This window comes from Papaver somniferum, chromosome 2, assembly GCF_003573695.1.
Source record: "Papaver somniferum cultivar HN1 chromosome 2, ASM357369v1, whole genome shotgun sequence".
Classification (NCBI taxonomy): domain Eukaryota; kingdom Viridiplantae; phylum Streptophyta; class Magnoliopsida; order Ranunculales; family Papaveraceae; genus Papaver; species Papaver somniferum.
The window spans coordinates 165,058,478-165,076,949 of NC_039359.1; the positions used below are offsets into that span (position 1 = coordinate 165,058,478).

Consider the following 18,472-nt stretch of genomic DNA (forward strand, 5'->3'; position numbering starts at 1 on the left):
ATTTGCGGTTTCCTCGTTAACAAAATTTCCGGTGTCTGTCTTATTTCTATTTCCGCATTATATTTGTTTATATAATTGAAATAATACAGGTTGTGCGTTAGAATCAATCAATTGGAAATCCGACCTTTGGTTGTTGATTGATATTGATTGATCCTTGGATATTGGTCTTTGGTACCATCCAAGTTATTCCCTGTGTTTGACTAAAGACTCGCTGATTTCTATTAGCTTGAGTAAATCAAAACAAGAGAGAGATATTAACTCCTTGAGATACTTTTAATTAGATTGAGTCTGACTGTCTAGTTGATTCTCTATAAAGTATTTCGGAGTTAGTCTATACATATTGCTAAGCGAAATATTGGGTGGTGTTGTTAGACCCCCGTTTTTCACATAAACAATCACTTTCGGAGAAAGAACTTATAGGTGGAAAAGTTTTAGTTTGAGGTATATTTGGTTACCCTCATCTTTTCAACATATTTCGAGAAATATGTAAGCGAGTTAAACTCAGCTCGAAATATCAAATGTGTATAATCGAAGTCTATATAGATATACGACTTTTTTTCTCAAATAGGAGATAGAGTAGATAGACTTTTGAGTGATAGATGAGTTCAAGTCTCCATATACCTTTTGTTTATGAAGTTCCACAAGCTCCCCTTAGTAGTTCTTCGTCTTCAATCGATGAACGCCGTGAAGTCTAATGCTCAACTACACTTTCTATCCTAATCCAGACTTAGCTATAAGTAGACTAGAAATCGAGACTTATAGTTTTGGCAACTAAACTTGACAACAAGCTTGAGATAAAACGCTTGCGAGTTCGACCGAGAAGTGCTCTAACAATAGGTAGTTCGCAAACAAGAATTCCGGACCTGAACTAGAACTTCACAGTGCACATACAAAGTATACATACTGTGATATATCCAGGCATTGTTAGTCGTTCTAAAACTCTCATTTAATCATTGAAATATATTTGGAAGACGACAATGGTAATCTTACACATACCACTAGCTTCAAGTAATTTTCAAGTGATTGATTGATCAATACGAAACTTCTAAAGTTAACATCAAATGACTGTCTCACACAAATCATGTAAGATGTTCAAGGTAATTTTCACATGATCATCTTGACTTAATATTTAGTTTCCAACAAATGAATTGTCTACAACTAAACTCGCCAAGTAGATGATGAACTTTAGCTCAAGCAAAAAGCTTCCAATACATATTTCAATAAATAGATAAACGAGATAAACTCGGCTCGAAATATTAAATGTGTATAATGTAAAAGTCAATATAGCTACACAACTAAGTCTCATTAGAAGATAGAATATAATACACTTCTGAGTGATAGATAAGTTTTAGTCTCCACATACCTTTTGCTGATAAAGTTCCTCCAAGTTCTTCAGTAGATCTTCTTCTTCAATTGGTGAACGCCGTGAAGTCTAAAGCTCAACTACACACTTTTATCCTAATCCGAGACATATCTATAAGTAGACTAGAAATCAAGTATATAGTTTTGATCAACAAACCTTGACAAACAAGCTTGAGATAGCAACGCTTGCGAGTTCGACCGAGCAGTGCTCTAACACAAGTGGACCTTGATCTAAGAGTTTAATTACGGGGATCAACCTAAGGTCCCAAAGCTTAAAGCGTTTGATTGTATTACACCTTGAATGATCTATTACTTGGTGGTTCAAATGAATAGAATGTGGAAGTCGAGAATTTCTGTATCTAGTGATAAAAGGAGTTTGGGGGATAACACGGATCTAGATGTTATTCTACGGTTGGTGATAAATAGTTCTGACGAAAGATAGATAAGTATACTAATTCTGTTAATGCTTGGTAATGGCGAAGAATTCCCTGATCATCTATTTTCTTTCTTATTATCTTTTATTACTTTAATCAAACAACCCCCCTATTTAGTATTTATTCTTATTTTGCCGATTCAAATAACCTATCAATCACACAGCTCTCTATGGAAACCCTTACTACCTTTATATTACTTGTTAATTAATGGGAAATATATTGAGTAATTTGTTGCACTTAAGACACGTACCAGATTTTGGCCCCGCTGCCGGGGAGCAATTGCTAATTGATTTGTTATTCGTTTTATCTTGTTTTTGGATCCTTGTGAGTCATGTTTCCTTATGGAAGTAACATGTACAGAGCACAAGATAAATTACATAATAGTGGTAATCAATATGGTTTTCAATCTCAATGTTATGAAAACTACTAAACATGTCAGAGGTATAACCAAAACCAATATTTTGGCTATGATCAATATTCTACGGAACCTTATGGTTATTCTCATACATATCAACAACCTTATGACGGGTATATAAGTGGGAAACCACAAGGATGGGAGGATAGATATACTTCGAATTGTTTATCTTCTAAATATAAGCAGAAGATGGATCGGCTTATTCTTCAGTTAAAGGCCAGTTTATCCACGTCGAAACCACTTAATAAGCAACCAAGCAAGGAGAACAATATTCCAACCGAATCTTACTTCAATATATCTAACCAAACTCAATGATCTTTTTTATGATCATTCGCATATTCAAGAAGGGGAAACATGGTCTGGAAATCTCGTGGTGAGTGGAAATGTAGGTTTTGATGAACATCTTGAACAACTAATCCAAGTGATGGCGCAACATCAACAAGGATTGGACAAATATTCACAGAGTGTTGATAAATCACTCCAAAAACTTCAAGAAAGTGTCCGAAACTTAAGGAGAGACTTTGATCAAATTAAAAAAGAGAGAAATAAAGAAGAACTTTGGCCTCAAATCCAAAACTATTATGACATCTCCGTGGATAGTAATGAATACTTGATCGGTAATGATTATGAAGATGAGAAACCTCTGGAAAGTCCATGAAGCAATGGTGAAGTTATCCAAACTCCAGATCATAATAAAGATCATTCGCCTATTCAAAAGGAGGAGCATTGGTATGACCGAACTATTATTATAAATGGAGTAACGTACTCAAAATAGGATCTTCGAATTTGCACCAAAGAAAATTTTCTTGTAGAGTGGCCCGATTCGAATGCTGAAGAGATAGAGATTAAGAATGAAACCAAATTGATTGATTTTGTGGAATACCCAATTGAGCTTTTTAAGGAATATAATGATGCTGAGATTTCGGTTGAAGCAAGAATTAAAATTTTGATAGAGGACCACGACATACATGAGGCAAATAATTCAATGAAGCTAATTAAGAATAACGAGGATCTCGTACAAGGTTTGTATAATCATTTTCATAATTCTAAATCTATTGATCCCTTTCCTCTAATCGAAGTAGATTTCCGAAGAGTTGTTAGCCCAGCTTTTAGGAAAACACCTCCATAGAATTTTGTGTGCTTCCAAAGTTTTTAACGGATTATTTTGATTCTAAGTATCCATCACTTGATGTGTTTGATTCTAGCATTGTGAAGGTTCACCGAGAGGAACTTTTTGAAGTTCCCGAATTCTATGTTCTCTATCCACTTCCGAGTATCGAAAGGACTAAGTGTGGGGAAAACTTCCATAAAGTAACAATTTCATTATTCATATCTTATGCTAATCTTTGTGTGAAGTTGTTACTAGAATTGCAGATCTTTTTCTGCATGGACTACCAGATTTTCATGTTTTTGGTTTACGAACGATAATAAGAATGTCAGGCTGAGGACGTTAAACTAAGTGTTGCATGGTACGAAACCCATTAGTTTTGTATTTCTATCCTTTTTATTTTTAGTTTTATTTTTTTGCATACCATGTTAGGATTCCCCACCTTGATTTTATTGTGGATGACTCAACTACATTGAGGACAATGTAAAGTTTAAGTGTGAGGGAGTATTTGAGCATTTTGCATATAGAGATTTTCAAATTTATTTGTAAATATCTGCATAAAACCTCCAACTTATAGAGATTTTAGAGTCACTAGTATACTTCTAACTATCTTTACATATTGATGAGATATTGAATTCTCATCGAAATAATGGAACTTAGAATTGTTAGAGAATACTACACATTAGGTGTTATTAATCTTTGGGAGAGTCATTACTGTTTGTGGCTCAACTTAACCATGACAGAGGCAAATTAGGTGCATAAAGATATTTAGTATTATATTTTTTGACCAATCATTAGTTTAGACTACTAATATTTACACCAAGCGAGGCACCAACCTACACCTCTTTGTAGCTGACTAAAATTGTCCTTTTAGAGTCTGTGTCAGCGTACGCTAATTCCGGGTAAAATAGTGAACTACCCCACTTTGCACCAATTTCAGCACTATTTTTTATCTCTTGAGTGATAATTCCATCAATCATGAAGGTGACGTCTAAAGATGAAAGCCTCCTTCTTGTAGTTTGATTTACAGTTAGCATCATTCTTTCTCGAACAACATATTCATAGAAACACATCGTCATCAACAAGCGAGCGACATTAAAATCTATGAAGAAAGTTGAAGACATTCAAGGTTTATAAGCAACATACAATGAGAAAAATTTTATATACAAGTTGAATACTTATATACAAGAGCGAAGAAAATCAAAAGATGAGAGTTATTGAAGTTTATGATACGAATACAAAACAATAAGTTGTGAAGAATCAGGTAGTGAAGTCGTTCTCTCATGATCATGTGAATTTATTATCTTAATCAAAAAATAAATAAATTTGCATTTAGGTTGTTATTTCATCAATAAATCCATGAGGAAGAAAAATATATAAAGAAGTTTTAAGCAACAAGGAAATTGAGGAAAAGAGTAAAAAATTGTCAAAGTTCTACGAAGTTCAAGAGTTTATCATCAACAGTTGAAGCCAAAGACGAAGACCGAGAAGATGAAGACGACGAGCCGAAGATGTTTCTATTGAATATTTTGAGAGTGGTGTTATCATTACTTCCGATCACATGTGAAGGTGAGTGACTACTCCTATCCTCATAATAGTGGTTGATTACGTTTCTTAGATATCATCATAAAAAGGTTTTTTTTTCCACGATTTTGTGGGGTCTCCAGAAAATATTTCGGAAGGTTTCCTTCCCACCATTCAACGTGTGTTCTATCTTCATTCCTACCTGCACATATGTGAGACCACAAAAAATCCGTCTTATTGAGTGCAATTATCCTAAAATTCTATTGGTGAGGCATAAATCAATGTGAAATGCTTATTGGTCGCTCTCGAACCTGAATTCTTTCATATGGCATAGGTTGACCAGTCACACATTCTTCGATTAATCGCATTTTATGTTTGAATTATCTCTTGTACTTCTTATTTCTTGAAATTAGATTTAGAATCTTTATGTCTTCCTAGCTCCTTGGATGCTTGGGACTCTGGAACGCTTTGAAGTTGGAGAAGGTTTTATGGGTATACCTCTTGTAATCCCTCACGAGACTATAACTCGTCCAATAGGGCACCTAGAGGTTTAAAAGCTTGTTGCACACTCTGCGTAACCGTGTCTTCAATGAAAGGGAGTTGTTGTACTTTATGTTAGGTAGTTTGCTCGACGACTAGCATAAGTTAAGTGTGGTGAAATTTGATAAGTGCTTAATTTACATGTAGAGTGTCAAATCCATTTTTGTTTGAGTTATAATTCTTGCATTACTTTTTATTGTGATTATTTTCTAGTTTATGTGTCTTATTAGGTGAATCATTCAAAAATGAGCTACAAAGTGCTTAAATGGACAAGGAAGTGAAGCACTATAGATGAAGAAGCGCCAGGCACCAAATTCAACTCATTCAAACCCTAGAGTTCTTAATACCATCTTGAAGATAACGGAAATTAGAAGTGAATGGCGAAAAAAATGAGGTCATTCCAAGTTCGGACGAAGAAGTTGCGGCCAAAAAAGTCGAGACAAAAAACTACGCTCTACAGCACCACAGTCGGCATTGCTGAGCACGGCAGCAGCAATATTTCAGGAAGAAAAGGTGTATTTTAGACCCCTACAGTTGGCATGGCTCATACGACTATGCCGACAATAGCAAGTTTTAGGGAAGAGAGTTGAGTTGATTTGAGCCTTAGAGTCGGCATTGCTAATTGGAAATCACCTATGCTGATTGAGACAAACCTAACGGACGTATTGTGACTTCTAAAACAAAGAAATAAGGTTATGGAAGGATTATAAACCCTAGAAGGAAAGGAGACTTGAAGTCCAAGCATTGTGAGCTATAAAAGAAGACATCTAAGGCTTTCCACAATATACAATCTTTACTTCTCATACTACAATTCAACATCTTAAACCTAGGGTTTACACCTTTAGGGGGGAACCATCCATTCTTCCATCTTCTTTTTCTTTGTAATATGAGTAACATAAACCTTTTGTTGATTAAGGATGAATTTAATGTTCTAGCACGAAGCTTTATTAGATATACAAGTTTGTTCGAAGTTTTTATCATCTCATCGTTTGTCTTTACCATGTCTAATGTTTATGAGTGATTCTTGGATTGATTTGGAGTACACGCCAGATTGATCAATTGATTGTTCTAAAGCTAGTAGAAGTTAGGAGATAAGTAATCGTCGATTGACTCTTTACAAAAGTAGAAATCGTGAGACCTTGCAGAGGGATTTTGTTTCAAGTGAAGATAACATCAGCAAGTGGACCTTGATATTAGAGTTTAACTACTGCGATCAACCTAAATTCACAAAGCTTAAAGCGTTCTAATTGGATTACACCTTGAGTGATCTACTACTTGGTGGTTCAGAAGAATAGAATCTGGTAGTCGAGAACTTTCGTGTACAGTGATAGAAGGAGTTTTGGGGATAACACTGATCTAGCTGTTATTCTACAGTTGGTGATGAATAGTTCTGACGAAAAACAGATAAGTATACTAATTCTGATAAAGCTTGGTAACGGCGAAGGATTCCTTTATCATCTTTTTTCTTTCTTATTATCCTTTTATTTACTTTAATCAAACAACCCTCCTTATTTGGTATTTATTCTTATTTTGCTAATTCAAATAACCTATCAATTACACAGCTCTCTGTGGGAACGACCCTTGCTACCGCTATATTACTAGTTAATTAATGGGAAATATATCAAGTAATTTTCGCATCAAAAAAAGTATATTAAGTAATTTGTTGCGCTTACGACACGCATCAGGATTCTATAAGGATTTGTAAGGAAATTGTAGCAGACCATCAGTCTCCATGACCTCATAACAAACAGATACCGAAAATTTTATCTCCTTTTCTAAGAACAATCACACCTTTATCATCGGTCTGCAAAACTTTTATTGAGAACAGCTCTTTAAGCGTCACAAGTTCCATATTAGATAGCTCAAATAGGGTTTTCGATACACAGACATACTCTGATAAATCTCAAAACCAGTAGTAGTAGCAGTATCGATTACTCTTAGCAAAGAGCAGCTCTAGAAGGTTACCACATCTGATACATTAATGAGTAGATTTACTCTTCCAGGAATACACTTTTACTTTCCAAGCGTGAAGGTTGAAAATTACGCAACTAAAATTTGATTAGGGGAAGTGGACTCCCTCACAAGTTGAAGGGTAAACATGAGAACCAAAACTCAATTCTGCAAACCTAAACTATCACCTCTGACTTCAGTACTAAATAAGATGAACTAAAAAATACAAGGGATAACACCGAAATCTGTGAGAATTAGCTTCTTACGAAATCAGAAATCAGAAGCACGTACTACAGATTTCTAGCACAAAATGAAACTAACTAGTGTACAACCTCCTAAACATCTAATATATCTGAGGACAAATAGGTTCACAGTGGACAGCACAAGATGAAGGAGAAAGCAGAAGTGATATTTTCTCTTAAAAAAATTAATACAGATGTGTATAATCTCATTAAGAACAACAAGCCATTCGAAGTACCGACAAACTCATTCTTATATCACCTCAGCATAAATACTTTTCTCTTGCAAGATATACCAGAGCCCTCCTTCATTTTGATACTGGTGGTTGAATTTCCTTGCTGCTGTGCTCCTCTGATGATGGAGGCTGAACTTCATCACTCTTCTTTTCAATCTCAGCGGAATTTGCGGTTTCTTTGGTATCTTGAGATATTTCGTGTAGCTATAACATTTCAAGTAAAAGTGGTTAAAGGCAGAAATAGGCACAAAGACCTGGGCATTATGTGGAAAGAAACAAAAGAAATGTGGAGATAGACTACCCCCAGGTTCTTTAGACTTGCTGTAACATCATCTTGTTGTTGTTGAAGAGTAGTTCTGAGATCTTGAAACTCCTGATTCGATAAAACACATAATTCAGAAATGAAAAGCAAACCAAACGATGATGGTCATGGATAGATTCAAATTTCTCTACATTTTTTTCACTCAGAAATCAGTTAAACATACTGTTTTTAGTTGATCCACTTCCACATTAAGAGATTTTTTCAGATCAGAAAGTTCCTGCATGTTAGATCAGACACACATCAATATCATAAAATAGTGAAAACTCAAACTTAAAACAGGACATCCTCGATATATAATTCAACAAAAGTATAAATTAGAGATCGGTACATAATAAAGAGAAACCCAATTTCGCCTGTCTATGTGTATCGTCTTAATAGTCACAAACCATTTAGAGCCAAACCTTGTTACTCAGAAATCTGATGGTCCCAACATTCAGAGTTACATGTTTTCAACAGAGTTTATATCATGAATAAAATTACTAAGGATGCACGTTTGAAAAAATTCAGTTCCAACACAACTCATGACCAATTGCCTTGAAGCAACTACGGTATTAACATAAAAAAGTTTCCTCCAGTCTGCGTTTAAATTGTGAAAGTTGACGCCTTTTTGGGTCATCAATCAATAAACTCAATCTTGGTGATTCTGCTTTCTAAAACGGGGCAAAACCCCTTAATGCATTAGTAAGGGAAGAGATCTAATTTACTAATGGACTAAGAAGATATATAGACATATAGATCGGGCGCCTTTTTGGGTCATCAATCAATAAATTCAATCTTGGTGATTCTGCTTTCTAAAACGGGGCGAAACCCCTTAATTCATTATAACTAGTAAGGGAAGAGATCTAATTTACTAATGGACTAAGAAGATATATAGACATATAGATCGGGCGCAATGGTGCTTACTAACTTTCTATATGGGAACAAAAGTGCTCACCAACGTTCTCGAGTTTTTCCATTTTTTCAGGGGTCTCTTTCTCTAAGCAGCCCCAAGTAAAAAAGAGAATGCAAACCTATAAACAAGCGATAAACACCTAAAAGGTATACATAATGGCTTTTAGTTCGATGAGTGCATTTTGTTGATTTCAGAATGCTATTCTATTACAAGATCAGAGGAAAGTCACCTCAAAGGCTCAAACACACTATTCGCCTATTCCTCAATTGAGACTTGGCAGACCACATTATGAAGCCAGAAAAGCAGCTGCATAACAACTGAAAACCATATACCCAAAACAACTGAAAACCATTTATCACAATAGATGACAGTGTCTTATGATATGAACATTTCTAATTATAAGAAAATCACTAAAAAACAACTCATCCACCACCACAAACATGAAACACCCAAAACAAGTTTACTCAATTTCTTCAAGGCTCAAACTACACAATGAGGCATTAGCAAAAGCCCTAAACTTTCAGTGACCAAAGAAAACAAACAAAGATATTAACAAAAAAGGAGGTAAAGTAGTTTAAGAAGACCACGGAAGAAACACAAATCACTCACATCTCGGTAAGTTTTTACTTGAGTATCTAGCTTGGATCTCCAACTCTGCAAATCCTGCAGTTTACACAAAGAATTTATATTGAAGAAAAAAAAAAGAGTCTTTTCGAGTCTCGCGATATCTACAATTATTCAATACAAAAAACAAAATTCAAATAAAATTCAAAAAGATAAAAAGTAAAACAAATTTCAAAGATTACCTGTTTTAACCCTTGAATCCTAGTCAAAAGCTCTGCCCTAGATTCAGTAAGTTCCTACATAATACAACATCAAACTAGATTAATGATACTCACTAATATAACCAAATAAAAATTACAGATTCAAAATCAAAATCAAAGAAATGAATCGATAACATACTGCGATTTTACTCCCAATAGGTACCGTATTCTCTTTCTTCTGCAATTATTAAAACAATAAATAATAGAGAATCAATTATATTTATAGATTAACTATTCTAATTCTTGAAATCAGCTAAGACCTATTATTAATCCAAAACGAGATGAAAATTAGGGTTTCATTTATAAAGACTTACAGAGGAAAGAGGAGTGGTGAGTGGAGGAGTTGGAGTAGAAGAATCTGAATCGGCCATTAGATTTGGTAGATCTACTGATAGATTTGAAATAAAAATAGAAGATTTTTAGGGTTTGGTAAAGTGGGGAGCTACTAAATGAGTGAGATTCAAAAACAGTTTGTTTTGAATAAAACGGGGGAACTAAGTAAGACTGAGTAGGAAATTTCTGGGGATTTCGGTATTTTATTAGCCGTTGGATTTTGACGGGTCTTTTGTCTTCTCCTCTTCTGTGTACTTTCTTTCTTTCTAATCTTATGAGGTGGAAAATATCTCTAGCCCATTTCTTTTATTTTTAATATGTGAAATCCACCGTTAAGATACCTTATATATATATATATATATATATGAAGCCCATCATTAGTTATAATACTAGTATTTTTACTATAATAGCCTATGTAATAGTAATTATCTTAATTTTGAAAATAGTAATTATCCAAAATTAGCCAACCGTGAAAAAAGTCAAAAACCAGAAATTTAGGATAATCCCAAAAATCAAGCTCAATTCGTTTTTATCATCCCGCGTTCTTCTCTTTCATCTTTCTTCTCTTCCAGCTTTCTTCTCTCTTCTCAACAGGAGCTCCGGGAAAAAAAAACCAGAGCTAAAAGAAACACAAATCGGATGTTATCACAATAACAGGATCCTGCAGTTCAGTAAGATTTTTGCTTGCTAATGTTGTTTCAATAAAAGTGTCTTTATCACCATCTCGATGTTGTTCAGGAAAAAAAAAACTAATCGAATGATACTTCAATCATGCATGTGTGATAATCTTGAATAAATGGGTTTTCCGTGATCATATAAGTTCAATAAGATTTTTGCTTGCTAATGTTGTTTCAATAAAAGAGTCTTTATCACCATCTCGATGTTGTTCAGGAAAAAAAGCTAATCGAATGATACTTCAATCATGCGTGTGTGATAATCTTGACTAAATGGGTTTTCCGTGATCATATAAGTTCAAAGATTTACTGTATTTGTTAATTTTTTTGTTTGTTATTGTTTTATGTCATTTCTGGGACTGTTTTACTTTGTTTAATGATAACCAAATTCATCAGAATTTACGATTTGATCATGGGTTCTTCTTTTTGAATTGGAAAAGCAGGAGATGGTGAAACATCGTGATAAAGATGTTGGCTGTAACGAAACCAGTGATAACGATGATTTTGTGAAGCCGCTTAAGAAAACGAGTAAGAAAACTGAGAACCCAAAAACAAGGAAGGAATGTGCTGAAACCTGCAAAAACAAAGGCAACAAATCAGGTAAGCTACTCACATTCGTTAGGCATATAGATTGTGATAAATTGAGTGAATCATGATTTTTCAATGTGATAAATGAAATTTTCAGAGTTATGAATATGTGAAAAATTGTGATTTCCATGTTTATTGACATATCGTGTTTTCATGTTCATTTACTTATCCCTTGGATTATGTCATTGATAATTAACTTAATGCCGTGAAAATTAGAGTTTTCCACCTTCATTGACAGATAAAATGTGCAAAATCTACTTATTCCTATGATTACGCCATGAAAATAAATGTTTTCATATTATTGAAGATGTGATAGTTAACTTTATCATCAATGTAATGAAATCCAATTTTTTGATGTTATTACTTGCCTGTATACAGAATAGACAAAACCTTTCAGAGCAAATTTTGGTCCTTTGCATGACCTCTTCCGTGACCTCGAGAATAGGGGGCAACTGCTAACCAAGGAACTGATAAAAGCTCTTGAGGCCACACCGTTTCGTGACATGGTTCGAGTGTTCATAGATAATAAGATTAGCAAAGAGGAGTTATGTAAGAGTAACCATGGACTAGAAATGCTAATACAAACTTTTATGGACAGTATGGTTTCAATACCGTAGAAGGACATGAATTGTTTATCTCGACACCGGAAGACATGGCCGTTGATCTTGGATTGCAGATAATTGAGAATAGTATTGAGAACAAATTAATAAATGAAACGAAAGTCACCCCGAGCACAAATGATTTGTGTAAAATATACAAGTTTGGAGAAACATCTCCACCAGTAGTTAGGAGTACTGAAGTTCAAGTAGCTATAGTAGATGCAATCAAAAATGGCAGGGTTGAAGATTTTACGAGGCTCGTTGTTTTCTACATGTGCCAAACAATTTTTTTCACAAAAACGGGTAATTTTAGTCTTCCGTGTAGTTACTTGATTTACGTGAAAAGTCTGGATGTAATCAACAGAATCAGTTGGCCTCATCTTATTCATAATTCCCTAATGAAAAGTATTGAATCCAACAAAAGGGGATGTTAGACGTATCACCGGATGCACTTTCTATCTGCTGGTAAATTTCTTACTCTCAACATTTTTTTTTTGGAAAACGAAGTTATAACTGGTTTGTTGTGTATGGTTTGAACATTATTGGGTTGCTGAACATTCCTCATTAGTTCCAAGAAGGGGAGGTGAGAAATCAATAGTCCCTAGATTTGCAAGATGGGATGTTTGGAATATATCGAACGCTATTTCGGTACTCGAAAAATTCCCATATAAATTATCAGAGGTATAACATGTAACAATTCAAATTTTCACTATACCAAACCTTGCTAAAAAACATGTCTTGATTTTTTCCAGATATTGGATACTAACACAAACACTTATTTGTTTGTTGCAGGCAGGAATATTTGAATTTGGTCCTAGTTTAACAATTCCGTTGGATGTCGCCGAAAGGAAGTTGATAAATCCTATAAAGCAGCTATCAAGGTTGCAAACAGAACAAGATAAAGTTATGAATCTGGAGAAGGAGAATGTTGATTTGATTATAGAAAAGGAGGAATGGATAAACACTCAACGTGGAATTTTAGGAAGGTTTTGTAGTGAAAAGAACAGATTGATAGCAAAGAGTAAACGACTAAAGGTTGATGTTAAGCGTGAAATATATAAGGTCATGGAGGGAACACTAGATGAAATTTTCAAGAGCTTGGATGAAATATCAAAGGACTATGAACAAGTGCAAGAGCACAATGATCAACCGCAAGGGATGGAAGCGCCACAAGAAGAGTATGATATAGGACCAGATGAGTATGGGAGAAAAAAACCAGACACGGAAACATTTCTTCCGCGTACAACAACTGGTGAAAATCCCTCAATTCATAGATATTTATATTTTTTCACATAATATTGCATGTGAAATTTACTCTTTTCATATTCTTAAAAAGTGATTTTTTGAATTTTCATCACCATTCAAAGGTGGGGATACAACTGAAGATGGTTCTGGATTATTCTCAATCGGTCTCACCCAGTATTTCAACGAACAAGGATCAAAAGGAGATGGTAACTAATTCGACTACAAATCACTGAAAATTTTTCCTAGTAATTAATATTTTAACTTACATGTTTGAAACCCCAATTTGTGTTTTATTATGAGCTGACAATGTGTGAGAGAATTATCACACAGATGTGGCCGACTTTGATAGTCCAAAAAAAAGGACCAAGGATGAAGAAAAACAACGAAGTACATGTCAGCTCATTAGTCAGGGGAGTGAAAACCAGATCATCAAGGCCGGAAAAAGGTATTGGAGCAGATTTTACCCCGGGTGGTCTGGGGAAGAAAAAGGAAAGTAAACATATAGTGAATTACAGCACAGAAAATTACAAGCAATTTGAAAAATTGAAATTTTACAAAGACATGAAAAAGGGGGATAGAGAGGCTTTACAATCGTACTTTAAGCGGACAACCCCTTCGTAAGTTTTGTATATATTCCTTATTTTTGTTTTTCAGCTTTTCACAAGTTTATTCACTGATTTAAATAACTATTTGGTAGGTATTTTGCATGGAGATTGATTGACCATGATGGGGGAGTATTATTCTCTGTATTGGGGATGCATGTTCAAGATCTTGTTGATAATGGCTTTCTTGAGGGCGAGTTACTGGAATACTACATGCACAAGCTCCATAAAATATGTTTTTATGAAGCCGGGAGCACTAGCAAGTAATTCTATTTTTTTGTTGAGATGATTGAATAATCCAAAATTTAGGTGAATAGTCGATTAGTTCTTTGTAGGTGATAATTGCAATATTTTACATATGAATCTGAACTTGTGGTATTCTGCTTGGCATGCTCTTGCGTCAACAAAATGTTGATGACAATATGTATGTTTAATGCCCTATCTAGTGATAGGAATCTTGTCGAAATAGGTTTTTCGAAGTCTTTTCTTATGTGGTTGCTGATAATATCACTTACTACAGGAACTACTGCAATCAAATGATGAAGATGGTGTTAATGAATATATCCGCGACTTCATCCTACGTAACCCAGACGATGTGACAGAACTGTTCATCCCAATATTTACAAGATCAGCCTCGCACTGGACGCTTCTCCACTTCAATTTCTCTGATCACCGTTGGAAGCACTACAACTCCTTGTCGAATATTAACACCAAAAAGGCATGCTATACTACTGCGGAACTCATGATGGATGCTTGTAATCTTCCTATTAGGCAAAGAAATATGAATCATCGAGCTACCATCTCGCCAGAGATCGACCAAATTATGGACACACCTTTTTCTGCACATGTTTGTACTCAACAGAAGAAATCTGATTGTCTGCTTTTCGTATACTACTTTATGAAACGTATCATGATAGGAGAAGATAGACTCCCACGGGAAAGAAGCGAAGTGCTGTAGAAAATTAAAGAAAAGCGGATCAAAATGGCAGTTAAACTAGTGACTGATAAGGATCATAACAATCTTACTTAGGATTCTGGTTTTACTTTGACTGACAGCACGGTTAAATTAAAGTTAGACTTTTTTTTTTGGTTTAATAATTAAGATACTTGCAAGAACCTCAAATGTTGCAGAAGCTTATTTTACTGATTTCGGTTCAAGCAATCTCAATTTTTTTGATTCAATGGCATTTTCTACTTGCATATTGGATACAAAAAACGTGATAGATGTACTTATCCCTTATCATGGATTCGTGATAAGTACACTTTTCCATGGACATGGAATTGTGATATATGTACTTATCCATGGTCATAGATTTGTGATAAATGTACTTATCCTGTAATATCATGTGATAGAATGATGATTCCGTTTACTAAAGATTGAAATGTTACCGTCATAGATGATAGTTACCGTATTTCAGAACACCAACATATTAATTTACATAATGGATCGTACATATTAATTTTCTTATAAAACCTCAACAAATTTCTTGTTTTACCGTTTTTCACAACACCAACAACTTTCTGTTTTTCTCTTTTTTCAGTGTACCATTTATATGTTGTCAGACCTTTAATGAAGGAAAGAGAACTTTAAATTACTGATGTGATAAATTGATGTCATAAAAAATGTACTGCAATAATCAAAACAACTAAGAATGAAACTAAAAATCCAACTAAAAACCTTTTTCTAAAGCAATGGGATAACTTAAAAAACCTTACCAACTCTAAAGCTAAAAAAAATAACAAAGACATCATATCCCAGAAAAATCATGAACTTCCTGATACGGGCAAGTTCGGCTGTTGTGATTCGATAGCCTCTTGCAGTTTCCGCATCTTATCATTCTTCATCTTCACAGACTTTGGCTGAAAACGCTCAGTCTTTGGACGCCCTGGACCCTTTTTAACAGGAGGAGCAATAACTCGCACATTGTTAGATGACTCATTCTCTTTCTCGGAATCTGGAACAGGATGGATAGCGAAAGAATAGAGAGTTTTGTACCAGCTAGATGTGAAATACGGCTGAACAAAGTCATATACTTGTTTTCCGGACAACAATATGCATTGAATAGCATGGCTGCAAGGAAATCCATAAACCTTCCACCTATTGCAAGAACAGTGAAAAGTCTCCAAATTGACAGCATAACGGTGATCTGCAACAACTTCAAACAAAGTATCCCTAGCAGGTATAACGATCCAAGAGTTACCTTCATCAGTAAGTTCTTTTAACTTGTTTTCATAATCCGGAGTCAAGCGACTTGTCATAGTTTCGGAAATCTTATGACGCTTATGGATCATTTCCATGAGTTTCATTCTAATAGCATTAACGAGAGCTGATACCGGCATCCTCTTCTCGTCCTTCACCCAATTATTGACAGATCCAGCCACACTTGAAGCAACTTCACCGTACCTACAACCCTCAAAAAATGCATTGGACCAATGCTCGGGTCCTTGCTTCTCCATCCATCTCACAACGTAACCACATTCCAAATCAATGAGATCTTTCAGAGCTTTATTATACCCACCTTTATCCAAATTTAAAAAAAAAAATAAAAAATCAATAAACGGATATTGTTCGTAACATGGAAAACTCAGGATACAATTGATCATCTTTGTAAAAAAGAAAAAAAAAAGCTTTCTATATAATCTTTACCTTCCGTCAAGGCGTACACAGCATGCCTCCAGTGGTTTAGCACATGAGGATACAATTGATCATCTCCGTGGACAGGTATCTTTTGCTTCATTTGGTAATAGCAATAAGAATGGTACGCATCTGGGAAAACTTTGGGAACAGCAAACAATAACCCTGTTCCTTGATCGGAAAGAAAAACAATCTGCCTCCCTTTGACAACCTTTTTTAGATTTTCCAAGAACCAAACCCAGTTTGCACCATCTTCATGAGAGACGATACCATATGCAATGGGATAAAATTCTACAAGTGAGAAATAAAAATGGAATTAGAGAAACAATATGTACTAAAATTTGAAACAATGAAGTGCTATTTGGCTTGTGATAAAACAAATGACTATCACCTGTTGTATCATAATCATCACAAGAATGTGAAAAATTAATTTATCATAATCATAATCATAATCATCACAAGAATGTGAAAAATTATTTTATCAGTGATTATTAAAAATTACGCAAACATAAAAAGTGTGTAATCAGGTTAGAAAACCGTACCATCGTTGCCATTCTTCGCAGTTGCAGCCATTAAACAACCTTTGAACCTACCGGTAAGAAACGTGGCATCTAAATACAACATTGCACGGCAATATTTAAAACCCTTGATTAATGCACCGTATGCAATAAACAGTCTTTTAAACTCTTGGGTTGAATCATCATACTGAAAATCGACAATAGAACCCTCATTCGTTTCCTCTACATTTTTAACATACCACACCAAGTCTGTATAAGCTTTCACATCATCACCATACATATCCTTATGAACCAATTTAATCCCATTGTAAGCTTGCTGATATGGAAGATTTATTTCATAATCAGTCTTGAAATCACTTATAATCTTCTTAGGTGATATCAATGGGTAGTTTCTAACTTGTTCGTTGATAACTTGTTTTACAAACTTGGCCGGAACGCATACTTTACTTTCCCTATATCCAGCTCCACAAGTATGATCCTTAACGTATCTCATTACCTGACAAATGCATATAACACTTAACATTCCATTGGAAAAAAAACAAACTTCACAGCCACTAAAAAACACATAAATTTAAGGAAAAAAATACCTCAAAAATTTTATTATCTTTAGTGATCGATTTGGCATGGAACTCCCATAAACATCCAGCAGTTTTCCAATTTTTGCATCAAACGGTATACCTAGAAGGTTCACTCTTTGTTTTCTTGCTATCGGGTTCATGGCCATTCTCAAAACATACCATGGCAACAACATTCCTAACCTCCTGAACACCATTATAAAAGATTTGTCCGACCCCAATTATTGCTTGTTGCCACAACTTACTCTTTTTTTTGCTTCACACCAGCTTGGGAACCCTCAAAATATTTTTTTAGCTCTGGCGTCCTTCGAAACTGGAGAAACTACGCGTGCCCCTCTAGCTTGATCTGTGGTTGGATTTTTATCCGAACATGAAGGAGGAATAGGATTTTGGCAGGGTGAAGGCGACATGTGGGATGTGGAGTAAACAAATCTAGAAAAGGTTAAAAGTTGCTATACCTCTCATAAAAAATCTTTCAAACACTGAAAGGAGCACGAAATCAGAATCAACATACAGTTGATTGCATAGCCCCTTCAAAATGAAACGTATCAACCAAGGATTCAGAACAGTCCACCGGCCACATACAACAGTCTTCAATGTTTCAATAGTGGTAGATTTCGTCACAGGGCAAGACAACGTTTCATCTTCAAAGAGAAAAATAACTTCAACACTCGCCCCCATTCCCTTGTAAAATAAATCAACAGTGAACAATATCAACTCAATACTGAAAGAAACTAGCTGCAAAGATTAAAGAATAACTCGAGAAAACTACAATTATCAGAGACTAACCCTAAAACCTATAAATAAATAAAAAAAAACACCATTGTTAATCATGATAACAACTTAACTGATTACAG

General features: G+C 34.8%; 3 protein-coding genes across 5 annotated transcripts; 1 reads left to right on the plus strand and 2 right to left on the minus strand.

Moving 5' to 3' along the window:
* Positions 1-7,505: 7,505 nt before the first annotated feature.
* Positions 7,506-10,358, minus strand: LOC113349655. The gene is made up of 7 exons (XM_026593662.1): positions 10,161-10,358; positions 9,986-10,024; positions 9,829-9,882; positions 9,632-9,685; positions 8,294-8,347; positions 8,110-8,181; positions 7,506-8,012 (listed from the first exon to the last, which is right to left on the minus strand). The coding sequence occupies exons 1-7, from the start codon at positions 10,215-10,217 to the stop codon at positions 7,881-7,883; spliced, it is 462 nt and encodes a 153-aa protein (XP_026449447.1). The 5' UTR covers positions 10,218-10,358; the 3' UTR covers positions 7,506-7,880.
* A 359-nt stretch (positions 10,359-10,717) lies between these two features.
* On the plus strand, positions 10,718-15,069 carry LOC113349656. Of its 3 annotated transcripts, none has more exons than XM_026593663.1 (9): positions 10,718-10,850; positions 11,297-11,453; positions 11,820-12,505; positions 12,609-12,721; positions 12,833-13,292; positions 13,408-13,491; positions 13,616-13,902; positions 13,983-14,150; positions 14,408-15,069. In XM_026593663.1, the coding sequence occupies exons 3-7, from the start codon at positions 12,487-12,489 to the stop codon at positions 13,780-13,782; spliced, it is 843 nt and encodes a 280-aa protein (XP_026449448.1). In that variant the 5' UTR covers positions 10,718-10,850; positions 11,297-11,453; positions 11,820-12,486; the 3' UTR covers positions 13,783-13,902; positions 13,983-14,150; positions 14,408-15,069. The 3 variants fall into 3 exon arrangements, with proteins under 3 accessions (XP_026449448.1, XP_026449449.1, XP_026449450.1); XM_026593664.1 differs by having other exon boundaries at positions 10,727-10,845; XM_026593665.1 differs by having other exon boundaries at positions 10,746-10,845; positions 11,294-11,453.
* Positions 15,070-15,511: 442 nt separating this feature from the next.
* On the minus strand, positions 15,512-18,079 carry LOC113354233. The gene is made up of 4 exons (XM_026597633.1): positions 17,628-18,079; positions 17,065-17,536; positions 16,535-16,813; positions 15,512-16,406 (listed from the first exon to the last, which is right to left on the minus strand). The coding sequence occupies exons 2-4, from the start codon at positions 17,531-17,533 to the stop codon at positions 15,652-15,654; spliced, it is 1,503 nt and encodes a 500-aa protein (XP_026453418.1). The 5' UTR covers positions 17,534-17,536; positions 17,628-18,079; the 3' UTR covers positions 15,512-15,651.
* Between the last annotated feature and the right edge of the window lie 393 nt (positions 18,080-18,472).